This window comes from Melospiza melodia, chromosome W (assembly GCF_035770615.1).
Source record: "Melospiza melodia melodia isolate bMelMel2 chromosome W, bMelMel2.pri, whole genome shotgun sequence".
Classification (NCBI taxonomy): Eukaryota; Metazoa; Chordata; class Aves; order Passeriformes; family Passerellidae; genus Melospiza; species Melospiza melodia.
The window spans coordinates 8,331,584-8,359,022 of NC_086225.1; the positions used below are offsets into that span (position 1 = coordinate 8,331,584).

The window sequence follows — 27,439 nt, forward strand, 5'->3', positions numbered from 1 at the left end:
TTGACAACACTTTCTGTGAAGAAATTTTTCCACATATCCAATCTAAACCTTCCCTAGACCAATTTGAGGCCATTTCCTCTTGTCCTATTGCTTGTTCCCTGGGAGAAGAGCCTGACCCCCACCTGGCTCCACCCTCCTTTCAGGGAGTTGTAGAGAGTAAGAAGGTCCCCCCTGAGCATCCTGCTCTCCAGGCCAAACACCCCCAGCTCCCTCAGCCACTTCTTGTGCTCCAGACCCAGCTCCATTGCCCTTCTCTGGACTCGCCCCAGCACCACAATGTCTTTCTTGCAGTGAGGGGCCCAGAACTGGACACAGCATTTGAGGTGTGGCCTCACCAGTGCTGAGTACAGAGGGACAATTACTGCCCTGGTCCTGCTGCTCACACCATTTCTGATCCAAGCCAGGATGCCATTGGCCTTCTTGCCTACCTAGGCACACACTTGTAGTAAACCCCATAGATTTAGCAAAGGCTCCATGGAGAATTTAACAATAGGAATGCTGACACAGCAGCAAAGAAGCTTCCTGACTCCATGGACATCTGCCCTATAACCTATCCTGATAACCATGTAAGGCAATATCTTGTTAACCCTACTATTGGTCACTTATGGTCCCTCTAACCCTTTGCCACTGGTCAAGTTTGGATATTTACCAAGGCTATAAAAGTAGCATACTGTAGCCTACTAGCTTAGAAGAAGAAGAGCTGAGACCCTTCGCGGACCCCCAAATAAAGCCTTCTCCGTGGAACAGCTTATGCCTTCTCCTTCTCCTCTCTCCGTCTGCTGAAGCCTCAAGCCAAGGGCAAACTTACCTAGCAGCAAGCTGAAATCTTAAGAGCTGGCTAATCACTATAAGAGCTGATATACATCAAGCTTGCTAGGTGTTTGACCCACGGCCTGTGGGCCTGAGCTAGCTTGGCTTCGGGCACCCGGTCCCTCCTCGGGGACTGAGATCCTGAGCCCCAAGGCTCTGCTCTATGATAAGGCCTGATAAGAGGCATTATTACACACTGGCTCATGTTCAGCTGCTGTCGCTCAGCACCCCCAGGTCCTTTTCCTGTGGGCAGCTTTCCAGCCACTATTTCCCAAGCCTGTAGTGTTTCAGGGGGTTGTGTGACTCAAATGCGGGACCTGGCACTTGGCCTTGTTGAACCTCATACAATTGGCCTTGTCCCTGCTCCAGCCTGTCCAGATCCCTCTGCAGAGCCTTCCTGCCGTCCAGCAGATCAACACTCCACCCCAACTTGGTGCCCTCTGTAAACTTGCTGAGGTTGCACTTGATCCCCTTGTCCAGGTCATCAATGAAGATATTAAAAAGGGCTGGCCTCCATACTGAGCTTTGGGGAACTCCACTGGTGACTGGCTGCCAACTGGATGTAGCTCCATTCTCCACCACTCTCTGGGCCTGACCATCCTGACAGTTCCTAGCCCAGTGAAGAGAGCACCTGTCCAACCCATGGGCTGCCAGCTTTTCCAGGAAAATGCTGTGGGAGGCAGCATCAAGGCTTTACTAAGGTTTGGGTAGACACATCCACAGAGAATGAGAGAAAAATTTAGGTGTGGTAAGGAGATGTCTGAGTTGGCTTATAATATATTTAAAGTATTAGCTTTCTAAAAGAAGCACTACATATGTAATTGCATATTTTAGTTCTAGGACAAATGAGTGTGTTTTTAAGAATTGTGCAGAAACACCTTTTGAGTCTTCAAACATTACCTGAAAAGGCTTCATTATTTAAAAAAATGTTTTAATTTCACTGCAGAATATAATGCTGAATGCTACTTGTTCATTATGTAGATTGTTATTCTAGGATTTAATTATCATTACAGTGCAGAACTTTAAACACAGGTTTTCATTGATCACTACAAGTCTCTGTGCTCTCTGCTGCTATAATCTGAAATATGAGTGAAGATTTGCCATTTCTTCAAAGGTCCTCTTCATATTTTTACAAGTGCAGGTAAAAAATTTACTGCTGCCTAATCATCTTTATGTCACAGGGTTGAAACAATGCTTTTAGATATTTCTGTGCTCTATGCTTGTGTGTTTGGGGCTTTTTTTAAATTCCAGATTACTTTTTCAGAGCCTATAATAACTATAATTTGTAGTCAGTGGCAGGCTGTAGCAGTGCAAAGTTCCATGGCATTTGTGTAATGTGATGGTCCATCTTTGAGTTCTAGTACTGCTGAAAATCTCACTTATGAAGCAGAGTAACCAGTTAGGCTTCATCTTTTAGGTAGGAGTGACTAGAAAGGCTCAGTGAGCAAACTTCTGATGCTTCTTACAGTCCTCTGGACAGCACAGCTGAGCTACTCACCAATACTTTTTGGTGCAGCTGAAAACTAGACAAAAAATGAGTGGAAATAAATTTTAAACATTTGCTTAAATCCTTCATGTATAGGACTTCTACAAAGACAAAACTGACAAAACTTTGAGAAAAATATATTATGAATATTAACTCATCAAGAAAACTTGAGTTCAACTCAAATTTATTTCCAAAATAACTATCTCTTGATGCTGAAAGAGGCATACTGTTGTACTTACTGAAATCAGTGGGGCAAGCAGCTGTGCTGCTAGGAAATAACTGGAATAAACCCATATTTCCTGGAACTCAGATTGCTTAATACAGATTGTCCTTTTCTAAAGATAACCATTGGGAATGTCCAAATTCCACAAATCTGAAATTTGGAATCACTCTTAGAGTTCCTGGTAGCAACTGAATTTGCATTTGGGAGGGCTAGAGGAATAACTCACTGGGCATCTTGCATGTGTATATACTACCACGTGGATCAAGCATGTTAAAACTTTCTCTGAAGTCCTCTAGTAAATTATGCCACATTTCAGAGAAGTAAAGGATATATTTAGTGGTTTACAGCTGAAGTCTTTAAAGCTTCCCTTAAACTCTAAATTTAACGGAATTTGTAGAATAAACATCACTTTCATGAGAATTATACCATTTTCCTGATTTTCCTATTTTCTGAGGAATTGGTGACTACCTCTTTTCAACTTAACTAGTCTAGAAGAGAAGCTGGCTGTTCCTTGTGACATTAGAACTAATTAAAGATATGTTGGATTTTCAAAGGATCCATTTAATGTACTCTATGTTCACTTAGCATTATTCTTTTTTTCTCCTTTCTAGAATGAAAAATATTCGAGGTGTAAATATATATATATGTGTGTGTAAATAACATCAGTTAAATCCAATAGTCTGGGAAGATCTTGGTTTTCTAGCATGGATTGTTCCCACTTGCAGGGATTTTTTAAAGTATGGTGCATCTCTTCTATTCCAAAAAGTGTGCTGGGATGTGTGAGCATTGTACATACTCTCTGGGGCCTTTGGCTTTGATGTCACTTTTTCAGAAGTAGATGTTGGATAAATGTCCTGGGTTGATAATGAAGTGAGTTTTTCTGGAAGTTGTAGTCAAACCAGTCAGTGGTCAGATTTGAATATTGGCACCTGGTGTGGCCACTGGGGACATGGATACGCCTCTGAGACCACAGGGGGTTAAAAGCAGAGAACGCCCAGGGGAACTCTCTTGGTTATGGTCAGTGAAAGAGGTCAGACCTTCCCCTGCCCAGCTGCGGGCTGGGTGGGGGAGGGGAAGCCATGTGGCCTGGGCTGAGGTAGGCCGGAGCCCCTGCAGGACGGAGGGGTGGAGAAACACTGAGAGGCATCGGGCAGGCACCCCCAGGAGAGAGAGAGAGGGGGAGAGAGTCTGTGCCTGTGCTTGTGCTGCCTTGAAATTTGATACCATGTGCTGGCAGCACCTGCCGAGAAGGTGAAGAGGGGGGGGGGTGCAGCGAGAAGGTGCCCGGCAGCCGTGGGAGTCCTGGGCAAGCAGAGCCCGAGATTTTAACCCTTTTCTTGGACAATGAAATCTTTGCGGAACATTAACCCTCCTAGAAGAGAGACAGACATGAAATAGAAGGAAATGAGCAAGTGTGGTAAAGGTCTGAGCAAGTGAAGGATGTCAGAAGAAGATGGGAAAGAATCTTAGGTGAGAGGAGATGGTGGAGTCACCTTTGGCTGGACTTTTTCTTGTATAGCCATAGACTGAACCAGTTTTTCCTGTAACACAGAGACTGCATTTTGGGGGAGTCAATGGCTTGAGCCAAGAGAGTGACCTGCTGCGGTGACTGTCACTGCAGGAGAGAAGTGAACAGAGAAAGATGAGAAGGGTGTGGTGGTGCCCTCTGGCTTCGGGGAAGATCTCTGTTCTCGAGACCCCTCAGCCCCAGGGGAAGTGAAAATGGGGGGAACCTTTGTCCCAAAAGTGAGAAATTGTTGTTTTTCTTGGTACTTGGCAAAGCATCCTTAAAAGAGAATCCTATAAGCAGTTTTGGTCCATGAACAGTGGTGAGAGCACAGTACATGGAAGGAGGATGTCAAGATGGCAGATTTTCTCCGGGCGGTGCCATGTGTGAGGTGGAAAGAGGTTTCAACTGTGTTTCTTGGGGAAGACTATGGTACAAGAGAGGCTCCTCCCTCCCTTGATGAACTGAGAATTGATTATCTGAGGGGTGGTGATGAACTGAAGACTGATTATCTCAGGGATGGTAACTTGATTGAGAATCTAAGGTTTTGTCTCACTGTGCTGCTGAGTTGGAAATTGGGTGGGGGGAGGAGGAATGTTTTGGAAGGTTTTCAATTTTAATTGTGTGTTCCTTTTATTATAGTTGTAGGTTAATAAAGTTTTTTTCTTTATTTCTAAGCTTGAGCCTGCTCTGCTCTGTTTCTGGTGGCATCTCACAGCACTCATTTGAGAAAATTATATTTTCATGGGTGCACTAGCATTGCACCAGGATCAAACCATGACAATAAGCTACTATTGGTAGATGTTTGATAAACTGATATCAGGTAGACAGAAGGAATTCAGCAGTTGCACACCGGAGTCCTTTCTTGTGTTGATCTGTTACCAATACAATAGGAGACATTTTCAGCACACTGCTTTGCCTGGAAGTTGCTTGAATTATTTCCTATTTTTGTCTTTGTCACTAAGGTAAATAGTTTGATTCTTGCTCTCACAGTTCTTAAGTCTTCTCTTGATACTAAGAGTGAAATTTACTTCCTGCACATCTACTTCTTAGCAGCTTGACCAAACTTGACCAAATATAATAATTTCATTGTTCTTTGGTTCATCTGAAATATTTTGTTTTGTTTGCAGATTTAGGAGTGTGTTGTTTAACTAGTTCACTTTTGAAAAATTATTTTGGTACATGTAAGTGATAGAAATTTATTGCCTAATTTGTCAGAGCAATTTATTGAAAGTCTGAAACTGCCTTTGGTTCATGCGTATGGATGATTGATCAGGTTCCTCTTATTTTTGGGAAAAGCTGAAGCTATTTTGCATAATTTAGTTTTGCAACAATGCACTGCAATATGTAAAATTGTGGGCCAGCAATTTGTTTATTACAATATGAAGTGTTGACTTGTTCATGTGCATAAGTAAGTATCTAAATATGGATGTTATTTCTTGGCATATGTGCCGGGATATGTGATCAAAATTTTTTGTTTGAATTTTCTTCTAGACAAAGGGTAAATTTGGCAAAATACAAATAAGGGAAACCCTCACATTTGCTTCTGGTAAATGAACTTTTCTGTTGCTCGATATTTTCAACCATTTTAAGTGGATGTTTCTGTGTAGGAAAATTTGAACTATTTACTTTAAACTATTTACTTGAAATCTACAATTTTTTTTTGCTTCATGGTAATATTACTAATGAACAGAAAAGAAAAAGATAAGACCTTTTTTGTTCTTCAAATTACCAAATTGTTGTTTGCATCAAATAAATGTTACTTAAATATGCTTATTGTTTATCTTTTGAGTATTTCCTGTAGTATTTTATATTAAAAGCTAAAATATCAGCAATTTTTTCTTCTTGTTGTTAATGTAATTAAGTTACTTTGAAGAAGTAAAACAAGAGTACCTTCATGTGATATTTTCAGTGATAAAGTATGAGAATCTTTCCATGATAGAGCAAGGTAAAAGCAGATGATGTGCCTATAGTTGCAAAACAGATATAAATAATGAAATTTGTTTTGCTTGTTCTCTGCAGAGATCTTGGTTGTATTATACGGATTAAATAGTAGTTTGATGAGAAGAAAAATTAAGGTTTGATTTGACTATATTTAATGAAGATCTTTTTTCTTGGGTGAGGCCCCATGGCTCATTTTTTAAATTAATCAGAATACACGGTTGGGAAAATGCATGTCATAAATTTCAGATTACAAGCACTAATAGCAGATTCATAAAAGTGAGGTTCTTTGTGCAGCACTGCATTTATTTAAATTGCTGATCTTGCTCCATTTTATTCTGAGTACTGCTATATTCAAATAGGAGTCTCCTCAAGCCAGGTCTCATAGCTCTTGGAGATCTATTTCACACCCAAGATAGCTCAGCTACCTTAGAAGGCATAAAATCAGCAGGATGGCTTCTGTGGCAGTGTTGGAAACAAAAAGGTTTTAATAAAAGGCAAAATAGCAAACTCTTTACAGAGAAAAACTGATCCAGGTGCAAGAGGCCCTCCTGCCCCTGGTAAAACACCTCACAAAAGCGATTAGTTTCTTTGTTCTCTTCTTTTTCTAGTGAATTGCTTAGGCAGGACTTTTTGGCTCCTGTCCAATTAGCTATCCTTAAGTTTGAGGTGAAGTCCCCCAAGTCCTATGAGATGCCTTTTTACCTAATTGAGGAGAGAAACTTGTGAGCTTATTTCCTTTTTGAGGGGACAAAGGATAGTTTTGTGACTCCCTCAACAGGGGGCACATTCCTCTACTATATTTTTTGTGAAGTATCTTGCAAAACTACTCTAGCCTTCTTTTATCAATTTTTATAAATATGAGAAGCCAAGTAATAGCAATAAAGAATAAAATAACTTGTGGCTATAGTTGCTGCAGAAATCAGCTTGAGGAAATCATTAATATCGCTGTAAAGTGAGTTCTCATGTTTCTTGGCATCTTTGGAGAATATGTATTGGGTATATTCCTTGATCTTTGGATCCTTCAGGGTGCTCTTTGGAAATCTCTTCCCACTGTCAAAATTTTCTTTCTTCTAAGAGTACTTATCTCGAGGCTTAGAGCTTTCCCTTTGTGTCAGTATTGGGGTAGATGAGGAAAAATTATTTTGAAAGATGTGTTCAAGCAGGTTCTATGAAATCATACAGGACATACTTCCAAACAGTACTTCTCTCCCTCCTGCCAGGGGACACTCCTGCCGTACTTTCCACACCTTCCACAAACCTTAAAGCAGAGAGTGGGAAAGAGAAAAGTCAATGCATGACTACTCAGATTATTTTCATCAGTATTCATCTTGATGGTGTGTTTTAGCTGATGATATGGTATTGAGATAAAAGTGTAACTTTTGTCTTATGAGCAGATGTACTTTCCTCGTGCCTTAAATTCCTTTTTGATAAAAGGATAGTGTTTTCTCTGTTTCCCCTTCTGTTCTTAAACCTCTCCAGGGCATATAATTATTTGGAGTAGTGTGATGCTGGTCAGCAGGGGACTCTGATCACCATGGACTGAGATGTAAAGACGTAATGGAGCATTTTAAGGGAGAGCACAATGGAAATGATGAAATTAAATTTTCACACTAAGGGATAGCTGAAAATTTTCAGCTTTAACTTGTAAGCTATTCATCAATCACAGGTAGTCATGTGGCCCTTTGCACTGTACTGCCTGCATGCTATACTGTAACAGTACTGAACTAGTTTTAAAGAGTGTTTATTTTCCAAACATCTATATAAAGCAGGGAAGTACTTTTATCCCCTCTTTTTGCTTTTAGTTCTTAATATAAAATAGAACCTTATCTGCACAAGTGGTTGTAATAGAATTAATCTGTGAGTCTGTGCTGTTGTAGTTACAATGATATGGCTATCCAAGAACAAGAAGGTGGCACTCTTGTTATATAGTAAGAGTACATTTTATTTGATTTAGCAGAGTTTAGAGGTTTGTTGAGCTAATCCAGAAAGAAACTGCTTTCCTTCCTGTATATATTTCTGACATGGGACATTTTATCAGTGTAGTTATAACAATGACCTAAAATGACTTGAAAGAGTTAAGAGAGTAACCTAGTCATACATAAGGGAGGTAGACCTAAAACCACTGGAAGATCCTCTATCAAATGCTCAGAGAAGGCATGCAAGGTGAGTTTGGTATCTGGGAAGAACAGCAAGACTGGATATACTAGGCATTGGCAAAATAAGAAGAGTCCAGTAAGCATTTAATGTTTTCTGTGACTAAAAAGGAGTGAGGGGAGGGCAAAACTGAACTGTAATATGTATGTTTTTATTTTTAATGTCAAAATGAAGATGTGTGGCAATTCATTAATGTTGAAGTTCCAGAATGTAGGGAGTGGCTAAACTTAAATTTCTAAACAATGAGAAATACAAAATTAAGATTCATATCCACACCCCAAAAAAGTGTCATTGTTCCTTCTTAAACCCTTGCATGTTCCTTTCTATAATGTCTTGATATGTGGAAAATTTTGCACTTTAAAATATAAGGTATATATAGACTACAAATATGAAATTGCATTAACTGCAGCTTTGCTTATTACAAAGTTTTAGCACACAGAAAGAGAAAAGAGCATTTATGGGAAGCTAATTTATGCAAAAGATTTCATTAACATAATTTTAGTTTTTAAATTCACTTCAGGGGCAGTTTTTCTTCAAGCACTTGTTCATTTGTTGTAATAGATATATGTGCAAACAAGAAATTTTGATGTCATGGTTATTTCAAAGTAATCGTATAAGCAAACTGATATGGATTGTTTCCACTGTACTAACCCTGTCTTATGGAAGTAGCAAATCAGAGTTTAGGTTTATAAATATTTTCAAATATCGATGATTTGTCAGTTAATAGGAAATTACAGCAAAATGTAAACCATACATCTGCTTTCCATAGTTTGAAAAGCAAAATAAATAATTACTGAGAAGATTTGGCTTTGATTTTATGGCAGGATCAGCCTCTCTGATCCTGGAAAGCTAACCTAAGCAGCAGCAAGCATCATCTCTTTTTCCATAGCTGCTTGTTTGAAGTTACCATATCAAGTCAGGTGAAACTAATATGAACACACTAATTGTCATGTCAAAATATAGTTGTGCTTTCCATACTGAATGGATCTAATAAACGTCCAAAATAATGTTGGGGTTTTTTTTGGTGTTTTTTTATGTTCAACCTCTCTTGAAGGCATTCTGGTGATGGGTGCATCTGCCTGAATCAGGGAGATGTGTTTGACTTCAAGGCAAAACTATTTTGGATCATTCTGAAGATTAGATTTGCATAAATATTGGCTAAAGACTGTTGTACAAACTTGAAACCATCCATCAAGCTATGAACAAAAAGCAATGCTGAATTTGAATTACAGCCTTGCCTTGCCATTGTTTTTTTAAGCCATACATGAAGAAGGGTGTTCTGGTTTGAAAGCAAAACCAGTAAGAGACTCCAAGTTAGAAATACCATTTATTAGGAAAAATGAAAACCAAAATACATGCAATAGTACAAAGGAAAGACCACTGACAAAGTCAGAATACAACCGGACACCCTGTTGGTCAGGGTGTTGGTAGCAGTCCAGTTGGATTGGTGGCTGCAGTCCTCCTGGAGTGGGAGATGTGGTTCTGTTGGAGCAGTGATCCTGTGGAAAGGGTGTAGTCTTCCTCTGAAGATCCAGTGGAAAGACTGACTGTTCTGTCCCAAATCCCAGATTATATCCAGGTGGGGATGCTTAGCTCCTCCCCCCTGGGCAGAGCCTCTCACAATGGGCTGTTATCATTCTAATGAGTCATGCAGTGAGTCCTTGATTGCCCATTAAATAGAAATGGCTCCCTGAGGGAGTTATCTCTGAGTCATGTGGCAACACATTGATGGGCCCATTAAGAGGAGATAAGGAAAAACAATGCCCCTCCTGGTTTCAGCAGCTCTTGAGGATGAGAATAGAATACATCTTTATATTGTAACCTAGGACAAAGGGAAATACTGTATCCACTAGACATTTATAGAACTCTTTTCACTGTACAGGGCAAAAACCCTTTGAAAAGCTTCCCATATTAAAACATAATATGGGACGAGGTTTACAGACTTCATTTTTAGTTGAGTTTCTCTGGCGAGTTTTTAGCTGTATTATATTTTGTCAAGGATTGTTTGGTGAGCAACAAGCATCTTGATGGTTAGTGGATATTCACTAACAGCTGAAGATTCTGGAATATCTTCTCTAAGAAATCTTTTTATAATTGCAATAAAATAAAACCAAGCATATGTTCTTCCTTCAGCAAGCAACTAGTGAACAGCGTTACGTAGGTTTAGAAAAGCACTGAAGAAGTGGTTGTTGATATATGTGGTTTGTCAATATGAACTGTTCTTACAGCTACTCTGATTCATCCTTGAGTTTCACTAATGTGGAGTTTATCAGCATTGTGATTCCTTACAGTGGAACAAAGATTTGGTTGTGATGGCATTCTTTGTGGGTTTTGTTTGTTTATTTTAATAGTAGCAGCAGCTTTGAGAGTATACTGAAGTGATGTCTGAAGAACACTGATGCCAATAGTCCATTTCAGGCATACCATATATGCTGATCATGCACATTGCAAAAATTTGAGTTGTTCTGTTGACAAGGAAAGTTCTTCTGAAAGTAGAGTAACAGGAAAGTAGGTACCAGCTCTTCACAAACTTATTAAACAAATTGAAAAACTTAAGTTGATCATACATGTTTTTGTAGATTCCTTCAAATGGTTTTATGTTCTATTGTCTTTCAAATGTTTTTGAAAAATATCCTGTAAACTGAAAAGACATTCGTATGGGGTTTATAACTTAATGTTTGTTGCCATGTGACTGGATTCTTATGGTGAACTGGATACCTTAAGTATTTATTACTCTTTACAAATAGTACATTTATTATAAAATATGGACCTATAAAAATAGAATTTAGTAAGATGTTTCTAGTGAAGATTGGCTTGCCCTGACTCAAAATAACATAATTAATAAAGTAAAATATTTTTAAAATCTTGACTGAAGTTTCACAGTATATAGTATCCCTGAAATTCTTCAGAAAGGACAGGGAGTCCTTTTCCATGTATATCAGAATTGTTCATACATGTGCAGTCATGCTCAACTCCTGTGTACTGCATGAGTAAAACACTTTTTAGATTTGGTTATTTACAATCCTCAGCAGCTAAGGAAACTGAGCATTCAGCAGACTCATTCCAGGGAGCAATGTGACAAAAACACTTTATAGATAGATTATTGAGGTCTTTGCAATAATTTACTGTTCTCTTTTCTGCTATTCCCTTCTTCATTCCAGAAAGCTTTTCATATTCCCTAATAAAAGAAAAAGGGGGAAGATTATATTGTCATCTGAAATATCTGTAACCGGAGAAAGTACAGTTTAAGCATTAGTTTAAATTATATTGGAGAACATAGAATACTTAGAACTTTTGAAAAGGAAATATTTTTCCAAATATTTACAGTACTTGCATTTTTAGTTTTCATTTATGTACTTGCATTTTTATTTTTCATTTATGTATAATTAACACTGTAGTAATTGACTTATTTTTAAAGATTGAGTAGTGTTCTACCTCCAGAACAAAATCAATAAGGAAAGCAAGAATAGATATTCCTTGGAGGTATGAAAGTAGTAGCTTGTGACTTTTTACTTCTTGTTTTGGTGAGTGGGTTTTTTGGGTTTTCTTACTTAAAATATATCATTTTTTAGTCTTACTGATATGTTCTTTGTGCACAGTATAAGAAAAATAAGAATGAATTCTGTTCTAACAGTTCCTCAAAATGTTCACAATTTTAAAATTACATGATTAAACATTCAGGCATAGTTTTAAAACTGAATTTGATATTGGATTGAATTAGAATTTGGTTACAGAACTCTTGACAAGATCAGTATACAATCCATTACTGATTTGTTTCCTTTTCTTATTTCCTTTCCAAGCAATCTGTCTTACTAATTATTCTGGGTTTAAATTTACTTTTCATTGTAGACTAGGAGAGACTTAAAGATATATTTGTAGAAAAATACTCCTGCTAGTGTAAGTACATCTAGCCCATCAAGCATTTAAGCATCTGTACGAATCATAACACAAATTTAATTCCTTTCCTTGCAGCTGGTTTTTGCAGTATATTTGGCCAGATGTCCTATAGGCTTTATGCTCTTGTGTATTGTCCCCTTGATTTCAGTGAAATTACCGACAGTGCGTGGAGAATCTGTGTTAAAATAACCCAGGATCTAAGGCCCTCTAGCAATTTCACCTGTAGAAATTGTCTTGAACATGTATGTGCAAATTTTCCTTTAGTCTGAAGCTGAATGTATGCTAACTCTGTTCAGACATTGCATAGGCATGCAAAGAGTATTAGTGTAGGGATACCACTGCTCAGACATGGCTACGCAGTATGCAGATTAGACCTGGCTGGCATCCAGTCAGCTGCCGATGCACACAGAGGAACTGATCTGTCCATGCTGTCTTATTTCTGACAACCTTCAATCTAGTGCCCAATCCACGAAGACTAATAATTTCAAAGCACCATAGTAAACAACACCGTGAAATGTTTTCTAGCATTTTTAAAAGCAATATTATGGATTTTAGAACTTTGTCGGGTGGTGACTATCAAAGGATGGAAATTAAAAGCAAATAAATGAGTGACTACAGCATGGGGGAAGCAGGAACAACTTTTGCTATCCTCAAATAACTTTTCCTACCTCAGTTCGAAAACTCCAATATTTTAAGTTACATCCTTTTTAAAATGCACTTAAATGGGATGACTTGATAAATATACCTGAGAATTGTAGAAAAATAATGTTCTGATCATTAGTTTCATTGTAGAGATATGTGAAACCAGTAATATATGAGACTTTAAAAACATTTTATTGCTGGAAACTATTTTCTCTTATTCAGGCTCTTCTAATTCCAGTTTAAGTTGTTTAAAGTGGGGGAGGAACTAAACTTGGATTAGAAAATGGAATATTTGTCTAAAATTTGAAATAAATTTTAGAAAGTTATGTTAGTGATATAGTTAATGTAATTAAAAAGTGAATTATCATCCAGAAGATGATTTCTTGGAGAATTTGTGTGTGTATAGCAATTGGCAGGTGATTTTCTCTCTATTTCTTGGGAAGGAGAGAGAGGCACTTATGACAAAAGCATTTGTTCTGTTGTTGGAAAAAGGTTAACAGTTTAGTCCAATAATCTTGAAATCTGTGCAATAGGTTCTTTGACAAATAAAGGTATCAAACAAACCCCCAATAAATACTTTTGAATTAATTTGGTTTTCTTGTGTCACTTGTAAAATATTTTGACTGTAAATTCCTTTATAGTGACCATATGGGCCTAATCATAGTTTCAAAATGTGCTGAGAATCATGTGATGATATCTAAGTATTTACCTCTGTGGAAAAGAAAACTGATGTGTTTCAGCTTGCTGTTTTTCTGTATTAAATGAAAATATTTCAATTATGTTTTGTAAAAAAACCAAGCAAAAATTTGGTTTGCATTATAAAACTACTAATAAGAGGTAAGAAAAAAAATCTGAAGCAGAGATTGAAATGTCAATGATTTTGTCTGTATTTAGGGATAAGACCCCACAGATTCTGCCACAGATTGTCTATAACTGCTGGAAATGGGAAGATTGCTGTCTTGTGTGCACTAAACAATTTGAATGAGAATAAACAGAACTGTTAATTAGGCATAATGAATCCTTAAATTACATACACTTATAAAACCTGCTGAATTCAGAGAATGAACCAAAATAAGACTAAATTTTGTGGAAATAGAGCAAGAATGTCTTTTTACAAAGGAAATTCACTAATTTAAATTTGTTTATATGCCTAACAAAATATTTTATGGAAGGAGATGTGTATGCAATATATTGTGTTAATTTCTACTTGCAGTGTGAACAATAAATGCAACTGTCAAATACATACAAGTAAGTATATGTCATTGCACTAATGTTTATTAGAGGATATACTTTAAGCAGTTCCTGAGAAAGGACTGTAGTGTTGAGCCTTTATTATTATCTCCAGGTTCACATTTGTTCTTCTTCTCTTTACTAATAGGTAGCATAGATCAGTCAGTGTTAAAGGAATTACCTCCTGATCTCCTGGCAGAAATTGAATCCACCATGCCACTTTGTGAACGTGTGAAAATGAACAAGCGCAAACGTAGCACAGTTAATGAGAAACCAAAATATGCTGAAATCAGTTCTGATGATGACAATGACAGTGAAGAAGCCTTTGAATGTAAGTAGTACACATAAGCCCCAGTGGCTGTTGAAATTCTTATATGTGGAGTAAAGTAAATTATGGAAAACTTTCACAGTAATTATATGCTTTAAGGGATTCTAGGTTCATTACATCCACTCAAGAGATCTGGTCATCTTTCTAAACAATTCATTGAGGACATCTGGGTTAAAAATAAATTATAATATTTCTCAAAGGATACTGTAAAACTGTATTCAGGTAAAACAAGACAAAAAGATCAAGAGAATGAAAGATCTGTGTGATGGTGTTCACAGGGGTTTTCAGATGCGGGAAGAGACAAGAATCTTGACTCCATGTTTCAGAAGGCTTGATTTATTATTTTATGATATATATTGCATTAAAACTATACTAAAAGAATAGAAGAAAAGGTTTCATCAGAAGGCTAGCTAAGCTAAGAATAGAAAGGAATGAATGATAACAAGGGCAGCTGTCTTGGACTCTCTCCGAGCCAGCTGTGCTGTGATTGGCCATTAATTACAAACAACCACATGAGACCAATCACAGATCCACCTGTTGCATTCCACAGCAGCAGATAATAATTGTTTACATTTTGTTCCTGAGGCCTCACAGCTTCTCAGGAGGAAAAATCTTAAGGAAAGGATTTTTCATGAAAAGATGTCTGCGACAGATCTGTGACAAGTACACCAAATAGATTTGTAGTGTTACAAATATGTATTTCAGAATTCTCTTGGTTGTCCAAAATGGAACTTTAAAAATATGGAACAGTTATTGTTATAGAAGATAAATTTCTTTGAGTATCTAATGAAGAAAGGGCATTTCATTAAATTAAATTATGAGAATTAAAATTTGATTAAATCACATTCAGTGAGTGATAACTGTTATTGCATAAATGTTTGGCAAAGTTTAGAAGGAAATTGGATGTTTATATTCTGAGTAGTCTTTATGTATAAAAATTAATAGTAACTCTTTAATATTATTAGTACTTACATTTTAGTCATTTTATCTGCTTCAAAATAAACTTTGTAGAGGAATAACTGTGAATAGCTGTTCCCATGTTCATATTATTTGCCTTGCAGAGTCAGCACATCTGTAACACGTTCTATTTTGTTGTGCGGCATTGATAAATATTGGAAGTTACTTTTCTCATGGAGATATAGCTGGGGTCAAAATTTGTCCTACAGAGCATAAATTGATACTGATGATTTGTAAACTGCAGAGACAGATTTAATCTACCTCCACAAAATACTCCCTCATGGGGGAAAAGAATCCGTTGAAATGTGTAAAGTCTTTTCCCATAAACCCACTACTTTTCTTCTCCAGTATGCTCACTTCAGTTATCCCAGACAGCTCTTTGTTTCTTCAGTTGTAGTTAACTCTCAAACGTTTCAAAATTGAGTGTTAGTAGCTCAGGCCTTGTGAACATGACTACTGCCTCCAGAAGCAAGTCTGATCCATAAGCAGAACGCCTCAAAAATATGAACTAAGTTATTACCTTTAACACTTGAACCACCTCTGCACAGAAGTTTTCAAAAGTGGAAGCCCTCTAGGGTGCCGTGCAGAGCATTAGTATCGCCTCTTACTCAGTATTGGTTTCATTAGTTCTGAGCCTGGGCTGACTGTTAACTATATCCTGGTATGTTTCCTATTCTTCTTAATAAACTGGGGTTGTGGAAAGAACTTGTCAATTCTGTTCCAGTTCTGTCTGAATGCTTGGAGCCATTTTGCTCAGAAATGACCCACTGTACAGTCATACCTCTCTGAACTTCAGGAGGCTTTGGTAGAGACACAGAGATGTCAGGGCTGCTATATGCAAGTTCACATGAATAATAAACTCTTCTAGTTTAGAATGTAATGTTTTGGAGCCATTTTGATCTTCATAGCAAAGTCTGCATTAGACATCTTGCTTTCCTGTTACCTTTGATAATGGAGAGTTGGCTGATTTCATGGATGAAATTACCTCCTTTCTCCATATCCTTTTTCTGTTACATCTTAGCACTCTTTGCCCTTCAGGACTATATTTGAAAACAAAGAAATCTCCATTCTCCTCTACACACACACTTTATTTCTACCAAGTTTCTAGTTTTGTATAGAACATTTGTCCCAATCTTTCAACATTCAGTTGTGTGAGGCTTTTTGGTCCTAACTGAAAACTGATTTTAATAACCTTCTGTGGTATATACTTGCTGCATGGCCCAGGATTGTGACTGCAGCTTTCTCCTTTACATTGAATCTCCTGCAATATATATCAAGACAAAATTTTAGTTGTCTTGGCAGAACAGAATATCTTTAAGTAACTAGGTTACCAAGTCTCATTGGAACTCACTGTGTTAGATGGGCAAAGCAATCACTGAATTGGAACATGGACACCAGATAATAGAATTTAGACAACCTTAGTGTTCTGTTATGAAAGGATGCAACTTATTTTGATTTGTTCTACTTTCCTTTGTGTAAAATGACAAATGCCTTGTAATTTTTTATTTTTAAATGTTTGCTCATCTTTCCCAGTTTTAGGTACATTTTTCATGTAATTCAAAATTGTTAGAATTGTAGAAATTGTTAGAATAATTCCATACCAGATTTTTATATGATAGTTTTAGAGTGTTTGCTTGTTTTACAGAACATCTATATGATAGTATTTAACTTGCAAATGTATAATTTTTAGCTATTAAAAGTAGAATTTTTGTCCTTATAATGAAAATGCATTTTATTTCTAGCTTCTCGTAAAAGACATAAAAAGGATAGAGATGAAGCTTGGGAGTATGAAGAACATGATAGAAGAAGTTCTGGTGACCATAGGAGAAGTGGTTATTGTCATGAAGGAAGGAGGACTTCTGGTAGTGGCCGTTATCGTAATCGCAGTCCCAATGACTCTGAGATGGATGATTATTCTCCTCTTCCTAGCCTCAGTGAGGGTAACTGATGGTTTTAAACAAATAATTTCTTCCATGATACTAGTGCATTTTAAAGGATATGTTAAACATTTCAAAATAAACATCTTTACATGTAATATTGAATATAAGCATAAAAAGTGTAAACAATCCTTTATTCTCTTAATTAGTAGCTAGAAAAATGAAGAAAAAAGAAAAACAAAAGAAGAGGAAAGCTTATGAACCTAAACTAACACCTGAAGGTAATTTTAGAATATTTATTTTCTATAGTTTGTATTTTCTGGTTTGTATATAAAATAATTATATATACATTTCTTTTTCACCAGAAATGATGGATTCTTCTACTTTCAAAAGATTTGCTGCTTCAATAGAGAATATTTTGGAAAATTTAGAAGACATGGATTTTACAGCACTTGGTAATATGGCAAAAATTTTCAAAATGCTTAATTAAAAACACAAGAAAGGAATTTGCATGTCCATATTTTCAAATTTCCTTCTTTGTGATTTAATAGCCTGTGAAACACACTGTGGTATACCACATTTATATGGCTTCTACCTTTAGTGGAGGCCTTTACCTTTCCAATTTCATTTGCTACTACAGGAAAAATATCCTCCTTCCTCCCCGCAGAATCCAAAAGGGACATAAATCACAGTGAGACAAATAATAGTACCTTGGAGTGGAAAGGATACCACTTTGGGACATCATTAGGGTATCTTCTGTCAAATGTATCTGTAAAGAATGCTAATGTAAGATGGCTGGATGCCAGGCACCCACCAAAGCCTCTCTCTCACTCCCCTCCACAGCTGGACAGGGGAGAGAAAATTCACAAAGGGTTCATGGGTTAAAATAAGGACCTAGAGAGATCCCACATCAAATACCATCACGGGCAAAACAGGCTTGAATTAGAGGTATTAATTGAATTTATTGCTAACAAAATCAGAGCAGAATAATGGGAAGTAAAATAAGATCTTAAAAACACCTTCCCTCCACTTTCTCAGATCTGCCTCCTCCTTCCCAGTGGCACAGGGAAACAGGAATGGGGTTTATGGTCAGTTCATCGCCCATTGTTCCTGACACTTCTCAGGGACAGGAGTTGGAGTCCTTCCCCTGCTCCAGCATGGGGTCCCTCCCATGGGAAACAGTTCTCCATGAACTTCTCCTACATGGGTCCTTCCCAAGGGCTACAGTTCTCCACAAACTGCTGCAACATGGATCACTCTTACATGGGGTTGGTTTCAGGCACAGCCTGCTCCAGTGTGGGTCCCTCACAGTCACAAGTTCTACCAGGAAACCTGCTCCAGTGTGGGCTCCTCTCCCCACGTGTCTGCAGGTCCCTGCCAGGACCCTGCTCTAGCACAGGCATCTCACAGAGTCACAGCCTCCTCTCAGGCATCCCCCTGCTCCAGCATGGGCTCCTACACAGGCTGCAGGTGGATCTCTGCATCCCTGTGGCCCTCCCTGGGCTGCAAGGGCACAGCTGCCTCACCATAGTCTTCCACCGTGGCCTGCAGGGAAATCTCAGCTCTGGCACCTGGTACACTTCCTGTCCCTCCTTCTGCACTGACCTTGGTGTCTGCAGAGTTGTTCCTCTCACATATTCTCACCCCAATTACATCTGCACAATAACTTTTTTTTGTTCTTAACTACATTATCCCTGCGGCATCACTGCCATCTCTGATTGACCCAGCCTTGGCCAGTGGCAAGTCCATTCTGGAGCCAGTTGGCATTGGCTCTGTTAGACATGGGGGAAGCTTCCAGCAGCTTCTCACAGAAGCCACCCCTGTAGTCCCCCTGCTACCAAAACCTGGACATACACACCAAATACACCAGTAATTTCTGAGGCACATAATTTTGCATCTTTTGTGGCCTTTGGCCTGACAGAGATTGATTCTTCAATTCAGCAGCAGAGTGCTTATTCTCTTATGGATGGGGCACTGAATCACTATATGCTCCTTATCCATTTCAGTAGAAACTAAGTCAATTTAGCATAAGTGTCTGATGAAGTAGCTCAGGTTGACCAACATGACTTTATTTTGAAATGGATAACAGATCATTTGTTAATTTTGCTATAACCAGAACAAAGGGAGCAACTTAATAAGCAAATCACTACAGCTATGGTGTCTACAACCTTGGATTAAAAATATTTTTAATCTATGACTTTCAGTCATACTTAACAAGTAGTCATTTTAACACCACCAAAAGTTGTCATCATCAGTCTTCATTAGATGGAGCTATGATATGCTAGCTATTTGGAAAATGAGTTCTTTTTCTTCAGTTGGCTTTTTCATATTAACTCTAAAATACTGGTTTCCTTGAAGTCTTATTAGAAATGTGATTGATAATTTTTAATTAATTTCTTTTAAGGTGATGATGATGAGATTCCACAAGAACTGCTACTGGGAAAGCATCAGCTTAGTGAGTTGGGGAGTGAATCTGCAAAAATCAAGGCAATGGGCATTATGGACAAGGTACACCTTCATAGTATTTAACTCTTTTTGAACATTAAATTTTGTTAAACATACAAAAAATTGTGCCCCCTCTAATATTCCACCCTCTTCAGGTATATCTGTGACAAATACTGTGAGCAGTTGTGCTACTGCTGAAGTGCTTAAAAAGTTCCCACATCTTAACTGTTACTGTCTCTGAAGCCAAGACTTAAATGGTCCTCTGTGTTAGGGCTGACTCAGAGCGCTATATGCCAATAGGTAGCACATGCCTGAGCAGTAAAATCTAATAATTAATCTACTTTCACAAAAGCACATAATTTGCTCCTTACAGCTACTGTTGAGCAACCACAGTAAAACAGAACCTGCTGGCAAAGCCAAAATATCCACCCTTGCTGATATATGCCATTAGTGCAATGTAAATATCTGATGTCCATCCAGCATCACACTGAGTTGCCCACTCCCTTCCTCTCTCCTAAGAGTCCTTTCAAACTTCAAAGATTTAATGCTTAAGCTGATAATAAGATTAATTTTTTTGTAGACTGCATATTGTGATTTCTTTTCCATACTCTTCCCACCTTCTGTTCAAAGGAACTTTCTGTTGGCAAAAACTGTTGGTATCACACCTTTAGAAACAGTATTCTTGCTTTCCTTATCTTCCTAGAACTATTTGCTTTGGGCAGTCTTGTATTAAATTCTTACTTTACCTTCTCATTACCATTTTTTATGTTTATGAAGTGTCTGTGAAGCCACTTATACAAGTCACGCTAAAGGGTTTTCTTTAGTCTGAGATTTAGATGTTCTTCATGGCTCTTTCTTTGTTCTCTCTACCTTCCTTTGTAGCATGATATTAGCCTGAGTGTTTCTGTTTCCTGATAGTTCTCACCCTTAACCTCTGTTACCTGTTTTATTCACATACATACTTACATGTATGCATAAAATCAGAATTTTGTTGCTTCTAAAGGTGAGCACCAATAGTATCTGGATGAATGAAACTAATTCTCCTGGAGTTTAGCATATTCTACTGATTATTTAATTGTAATTCTGTAAAACATCAGCAAGTGAATTTGAGTTACTTTTTTCAACATGCTAATTTTTAAAATGAACCATTATTGAGAATACATCTCCTTTTTATTAGAACTCAAGTATCAGGGAATTTTATTTCTGCTTGTCCATAGAACTTGGATTTTGTCTTTATAAAGATCTATATAGTCAGCTAGAATTTGGGATTGATACTCAGAATTGGTAAATTTCTGTTTCTAGAAGCAAATGCAAAAGCATACAACTATACAACAATAATTACTGTTATGCAATTTAAAATACATTTCTATGTATTTTTCTGGCTGAAAATAAAGTTTGATTGCAGTCTTAGAACATATTTTCACTAGTTTAATTCTGTTATCAGCATTCTAAATCATGCTGTGTCAGAAACCTGACAAATCAAGATCCAATACTTAGATTGGACTTTTTTTCCACAATCTGGAAGCCTTTATGTTCCTACAGTTGCTTGATGTGTTTTGTTTCTTGTTTTAGCTCTCAACAGATAAAACAGTAAAAGTCTTGAATATTTTGGAGAAGAATATTCAAGATGGATCAAAGCTTTCCACATTATTTAACCATGTGAGTTTTCAAATTACATTGTTTCACACCATTGTGTAGAATAGGGTTTTCTTCACTTGAGTCCTATATTAGTGATAGTTTCAAATACTGCATGTGTCTGAAATGAATTCCTGATGTAATATGCATGGGCTTAAAAGATTTCCAAATTTTAAGATTTGAAGTAAAATTATAGTTTATATTATTTCAGTATGTTTTACTATAGTAAACATGTATTCAGAGAAATAAGGTTATCTTTGGACCTAATTTTAAATATTGTAGTTTCATCCTGAAATATTCATGGTAACTGGTGTAACTTGCACTATTGGGTATTTTTTTTTCTACTTTTCTATGTCTCCATAAAACATTCCTACCACAGTGGAAGAAACATAACAGCCTGTGCTTTTATACAGGCAAGAAAGATTATTTTTCTCTGTACCAGAGAAGTTATTAAAAATTTCACTTGGTTTTGCTATTAATAACATTATTACAATATTTCAGTAGTGCTGTGTGGTTACAATTAACCTCATGTATGTTTTATGACTTGTGGAAACACAGAAATACAGAGATTCCATACCCTGTGCTAAATCTAAATCACAGAATCTGCTGAGTTGGAAGGGACCCCCAAGGATCATTGAGTCCTTATACGATCATATTTGATAAGACATGTTTTAAACCCATTGATATAGATGAGTTGGTCTCTGGAGAAAGTTGTATTCTCATGAGTTTTGTGTGACTTAACAGTCTTTTTGTGTAAGAATTCTCTCTAGTGGCAAAAATTAGACTGATCAAGGCAGCAACTGGTATGTATAAGCCACTGAAGAAAACACTAGATGAATGAGTTTAGATTTTGATTAAGGTACATAATTCTCAAATAGAGACTGTGGCAGTCTTCCTTCATAGTGCTTCCCAATGATACACAGAAAGCTTCTTTGTGATTTACCAGAAGAACACAGTGAGATATTGAAGGCCTGCAACTTAGGGTTTGTCTTGGTTTGAAAGACAGGTGTCTGCTAAGGAAGGCAGGAGCCTCCCTTGGAATGGAAAATGTAAACCCCCTCCCTCCAAATTAATTATAATTAAGGGGCTCTCAAGCAAATATATGGGAATAGAAATAACAGTTCTTTACTAGTATGTATAATAAAACAAACCAACAACAACAACTACAGCATTAACAACAAACAGAACCAGGAACCCAGCAACAGCCTTCTCGGCCGCAGGCACTTTCCCCTTTGGTGTAGTGATAATCACAGCTGGCAGGGGCGCTGGTGGCTCCCAGTGGGCAGGGCAGGTGCGATGATCCCTATGCGGCTGCAGGGGCGCTGTGGCGCGAGCTCGGGGACCATGCGGTTATGGCGGCTTGACCGAGATGGGAAGGGATGGAAGAGAGGCTTTGCTTCTCAAACCCCTGGGACAGTCTATCCCAGTGCCCCAGCAGGACTCTCAGAAGCAGCAAGCTGGGGCAGCAGAATGTCTCAGCAGGCAGAGGGTGCAGGGCTACAGTGCAGCGAAAACTTGGAGCAGTGCCGAAGAAGCAGCGGGGGCGGGGCAGCGGCAGCCTGGCTCCCAGCAGGGCAGGGAGAGGCAAGCTCAGGATCCCGGGCACCCAAGCAGATGGTAATAGGTCCTTCTTTTAGTGAGGTAGGTGTTAATAAGGTCCCAGTTCAGTGGTGGCTGTTCTCACAAGCAGAGGCTCACCTCACAGCAGAAGAAGCAGCTCCAGGCTGGGCTCCAGCAGCAGCAGTGAATTCCCTTCCCCAAGCAGCAGCTCCGACTGTCCTCCTCCAAAGCCGAGAGAGAGAGAGCGCTAGCAGCTGCCCCAGCCCTGTCTTTCACCTGCCCAATTCTTGTGGTATCTCTACCCCTCTGAGAGAAACTCCCAGATAACAGAACTGCAACCAGATCCCCCCTCCCCTAAGCTTGGCCACTTCTTTTGTTTTTCTTAAGTACCCAGGTATTAGTGTTTCCTAGCAACTTATGGGAAAAAATTCTATACTAAAAAGGAACAAAAGGAAAGAAACCTGACCCCCAACAGGGTTACAAGCCTTTTACTAATAAAACAAACATTTGTTGATTTCTAAACCAAACTATTTTTGTATCACAAAGGTAATACTGCATTTTGTATGTGTGTAAGTGTGTTAAAATAATGTTATATTTTACTTGGTAAGGAAAAAAAATTAACTTCTTGTTTACAGTCTTGTTTTCTATCACCTGTTACAGAACAATGACACTGAAGATGAGGAGAGATTATGGAGAGATCTTATTATGGAGAGAGTGACAAAATCTGCCGATGCTTGTCTTACTGCTATCAATATTATGACATCACCAAATATGCCTAAAGCTGTATATATTGAAGATGTAATAGAAAGAGTTATTCAATACACAAAATTTCATTTGCAAAACACTCTATATCCTCAGTATGATCCTGTGTATAGAGTGGATCCTCATGGTGGTTAGTATGCTAAATGTTTTGCATTTTGTTGTCATATGCATATCTTGAGGTGCAGGTATTCAAGAATGGTTTTAAGAATCTTGGATCCAGAATTCAAAGCAATTATGAAAATATTAAATTCTTGCTTTCCAGCTGATTTTACTAAATAGTTTTTCTTTTGTAAAAAAATTCATTTACAAAGCTGTAGTCATGGACTTGTTTTGGAGACATTTTTTGAGGAAGATTATCATCTTTCTAATATCTGATGTGAAATACTGAAAAGATTAAAGATATTTTTTATTTTCTAGGTGGTGTTTTAAGTTCAAAAGCAAAACGTGCCAAGTGTTCCACCCACAAGCAAAGAGTTATAGTGATGTTATATAACAAAGTTTGTGACATTGTCAGTAGTTTGTCAGAGTTGCTAGAGATACAGCTTCTCACTGATACAACTATTCTTCAAGTAAGTTTTATTAGAAAAATTTTTGTCTGAGAATTTTTTCTTTTTCCAGAGACTGTAAAGTGTAACTGTCTCAATGACATGAAATATGAAACCAGTACAAACTTTTGAATTATTAACAGTAGTGACTAGTTTGTTCTGTAGTAATGTTCACATCTTAAATAGCTTTTATTGTACACTTAAGAAAAGTTGAATCTGATTGTATTAAAATATCCTTTAGTAACTTTATTTGTAAACCATATGAATGAATACATGTTGTTGAATACCTTACCCGATGAATGAATAATCTACTTGTGAAAATGCATAAATATCAGTTTAATAGTCAAATATACTTAGAATAACTTCTTTCTGTTAATAGATATCATCCATGGGAATAACACCTTTCTTTGTAGAAAATGTCAGTGAACTACAGCTATGTGCCATCAAATTAGTGACTGCAGTAAGTAATTTTTAATTTACAGTAGTTTCATGTTCTTCTGAGAGTTATTAGGGCATTTATATAGGCTATATTTTTGCTGGTAGAGAATTGGAGCTTAGAACTAATTTTATTCTTGCATGTTTTCACAGTTAGGTATCAAAATCTAGGAACAATATTTAAGCTACTTGAGCTCCTCCCATTTGCAGAGCACTCTATAGGAAGAAATAGCTTACATAAGCCAAGGAATTTACTTAATTTTGGTTATGCTGTTTAAAGTGTAAACACAAACCCCTTCCTCATCTTAAGAAATCTTAACAGTGTGATTTTTCTTACCTCCTTTGTTAAGATTAGTTTATGTAATGGTATAAGCCATAGAACTAGTAAGATAGTTCTATATAATATATAATAGAACTATATAATAGAACAAGTTCTTTTCCTCAGAAGAGGTGGCTATATGAAAAATTCATGGGGCAGATTAAATATTTTTTCAGGAAAACTGCAGTGCCACACAGATGTGTTTGTTCAAGTGAAAGTTTTTCATCTTTGTAAGGATTATGTACTCCAGTATTTATAAAAGTAATTCTTCCTGAACAAAAGGAGAGGCAAACTCTACCATTCTGACTCCATAAATTGAATTAATATGTCATGTCAAGCAAACATCAAAGCTTAGTTTTCTCACATGTGCTCTAAAACTATACATGTGTTCTCATTTAATGTATGTTACCACAGACTTTTGCTCTATACTGGAGTCTGATACCTTAGCCTTACACTGTTTGACTTTCAGTGTATTGTAGTATTGGCAACAAAATTTAAAACACATTATATTTTTAAGAGCTATTACACATTTATGCTATTTGAAGATTAAAAAAGCTATATTTGAAAAGGGTTTTATGTATTTTATAAAGAAATGCCTGCTTTGAAAAAACAAAGCAATGCATTTAAAGCAAGGTATGCATTAAATATATTTTATTTAAATGTCATGTAAAGAGTATTTTTCTATATATAATTTTTAAATCTATTTAACAGGTGATATTTTATGTAACAACAAATAGTTTTTTAACAATTAACAATTCTGTTACTGTTAAATAGGTGTTCTCCAGGTATGAAAAACATAGACAGCTAATACTAGAAGAAATTTTCACTTCCCTCGCAAGACTACCAACCAGCAAGAGGAGTTTGAGAAATTTCAGGTAAATTCTGACATAGATTGATAATTTGTAGACAGCAACATTTACAGTTTTTTAGATGTAGGATTTTAGGCTTCAGTGTTAACTCGTTCTTTAAAAATCTGTGACTCCATGAGCTGTTTTGTTAGAGGTTGATATTTCAAGACCTCTACAGTGAGAGCAGCATTGTCTGACCAATGTATTTTGTAATAATCACTTTCTTATGCCATCATATTTATGCTTGCTTCCAAAATGTCTTGGTTTGAAAGACAGGTGTCTGCCATGGAGGATGGGAACCTCCCTTGGAATGGAAAATATTAGTTCCTTCTCTCCAAATTATTATAACTTTGAAATTAAAGGGCTTTCAGGCAAAGATATAGAAAAAGGAATAACAGTTCTTTACTAGTATGTATATGTATAACAAGGCAAACAAACAACAGCAATGGTAGCAACAGCAAACAAGAACAGAAAACCCAATAAACTCTCTTCCCTGCTCCTTAAACAATTTCCCCTTTGGTGTAGTATTGGTCACAGCCGGCAGGGGCGCTGGTGACTCCCGGTAAGCAGGGCAGGTGTGATGTTTCCCCCGCGGCTGCAGGGGTGTGGTGCGAGCTTGGAGACCACATGGGTAATGGCAGCTTGACCGAGACAGGAAGGGATAGGAAAGGGGCTTGCTTTACAAACCCCCAGGAACAGTCAATCCCGGTGCCCCAGCAGGACTCTCGGAAGTAGCAAGTTGGCATGGCAGGAACAAGCAAAATTCCGGGTTGGTAGATGAGATGTATCAGAAGCTCTGCAGCTGTAGCTGGGAACACTGGACGTCTTGGCAGGCAGGGGATGCTGGGGCTACATACAGTGTAGCAAAAACCTGGAGCAGTGGCAAAGATATGGCAGGGGGCTGGGCAGCAACAGCCCCGCTCCTGAGCACAGCAGGCTCTCTTGGGGGGAAAAGGGGCTCGATGGTGAGGGGTCCTTTGTTTGGTGAAGTAGAGTGTTAATGAGGTCCCAGTGCAACGGCCACTCTTATGAGCAAAGCTCCACTCACAGTAGAAGAAAGGCAGCGGGAGATGGAGCCCCTCAGTGGTGACAAATTCTCCTCATGGCAACAGCAGCCTCTCTTCCTGCCTCCCCCAATGCCGAGAGCACAAGAGAGCTAGGGGCTGCACCCAACCCCTTTTCCCCAGCCCGATTCCATACTCACGGTATCTCTGCCCTTCCCAGAGAAACCCCCAGGTAAAAAGAGAGAGTAACCAGCTACACCTCTCCCCTGATCTGTGACCACTTCTTTTGTCTCTCTTAAGTACATGGTCGTTATTGTTTCCTAGCAACACATTTGGGGAAAAATTATTTTCGAGAAAGAAAGGAAAGGATCCTAAACCCCAACACAAACTAATTGCAATATCTTATCTGTCTCACTAAGTATGTAAATGGCTGTAATGTTATTATGAATTAAAAAGTTTTTTTCTTGGAAAATGCTTTGGTTCTGTTTATATGGATTTTATACAATGTCATTGCTAAAGCATAATAGGAAAATTCTGGCTGAATTTCTTTCAAGACATGCTCAGAGCATTCTTTCCATGAAATCAATCTAATACTCCTTTGATTGAGTCTCATTTAGAAACTGCTCAGTTAGCTTTAACTGTCTTTTAAGTGCTTCAGCTGGATTTCGGTGCATCTTCTGAATAATAGTATAGTTTCAGGTTAAATTAGAGAAAGAACCTGACCTGGGATGGATTTTAATTAAAATTGGGTTTGGATGCTGCAAATTATTCTAAAACATTTGGTTTTACTATTGATTTTGTTCCTTGCTTCCATACATCTTTTCCCTGGAG

At 37.7% G+C, this 27,439-nt stretch overlaps 1 protein-coding gene across 1 annotated transcript in view; it reads left to right on the forward strand.

Moving 5' to 3' along the window:
* The window catches only part of LOC134431404 (nipped-B-like protein), a 132,028-nt gene that overhangs the window by 68,506 nt on the left and 36,083 nt on the right, over positions 1–27,439 (forward strand). Inside the window, exons 10-19 of the mRNA XM_063179421.1 lie at positions 14,042–14,224; positions 16,921–17,118; positions 17,265–17,336; positions 17,421–17,510; positions 19,460–19,563; positions 21,073–21,159; positions 23,356–23,587; positions 23,875–24,026; positions 24,382–24,462; positions 25,531–25,631. Of these exons, the coding sequence (XP_063035491.1) occupies positions 14,042–14,224; positions 16,921–17,118; positions 17,265–17,336; positions 17,421–17,510; positions 19,460–19,563; positions 21,073–21,159; positions 23,356–23,587; positions 23,875–24,026; positions 24,382–24,462; positions 25,531–25,631 (1,300 nt within the window). The remainder of the gene's footprint in view (positions 1–14,041; positions 14,225–16,920; positions 17,119–17,264; positions 17,337–17,420; positions 17,511–19,459; positions 19,564–21,072; positions 21,160–23,355; positions 23,588–23,874; positions 24,027–24,381; positions 24,463–25,530; positions 25,632–27,439) is intronic.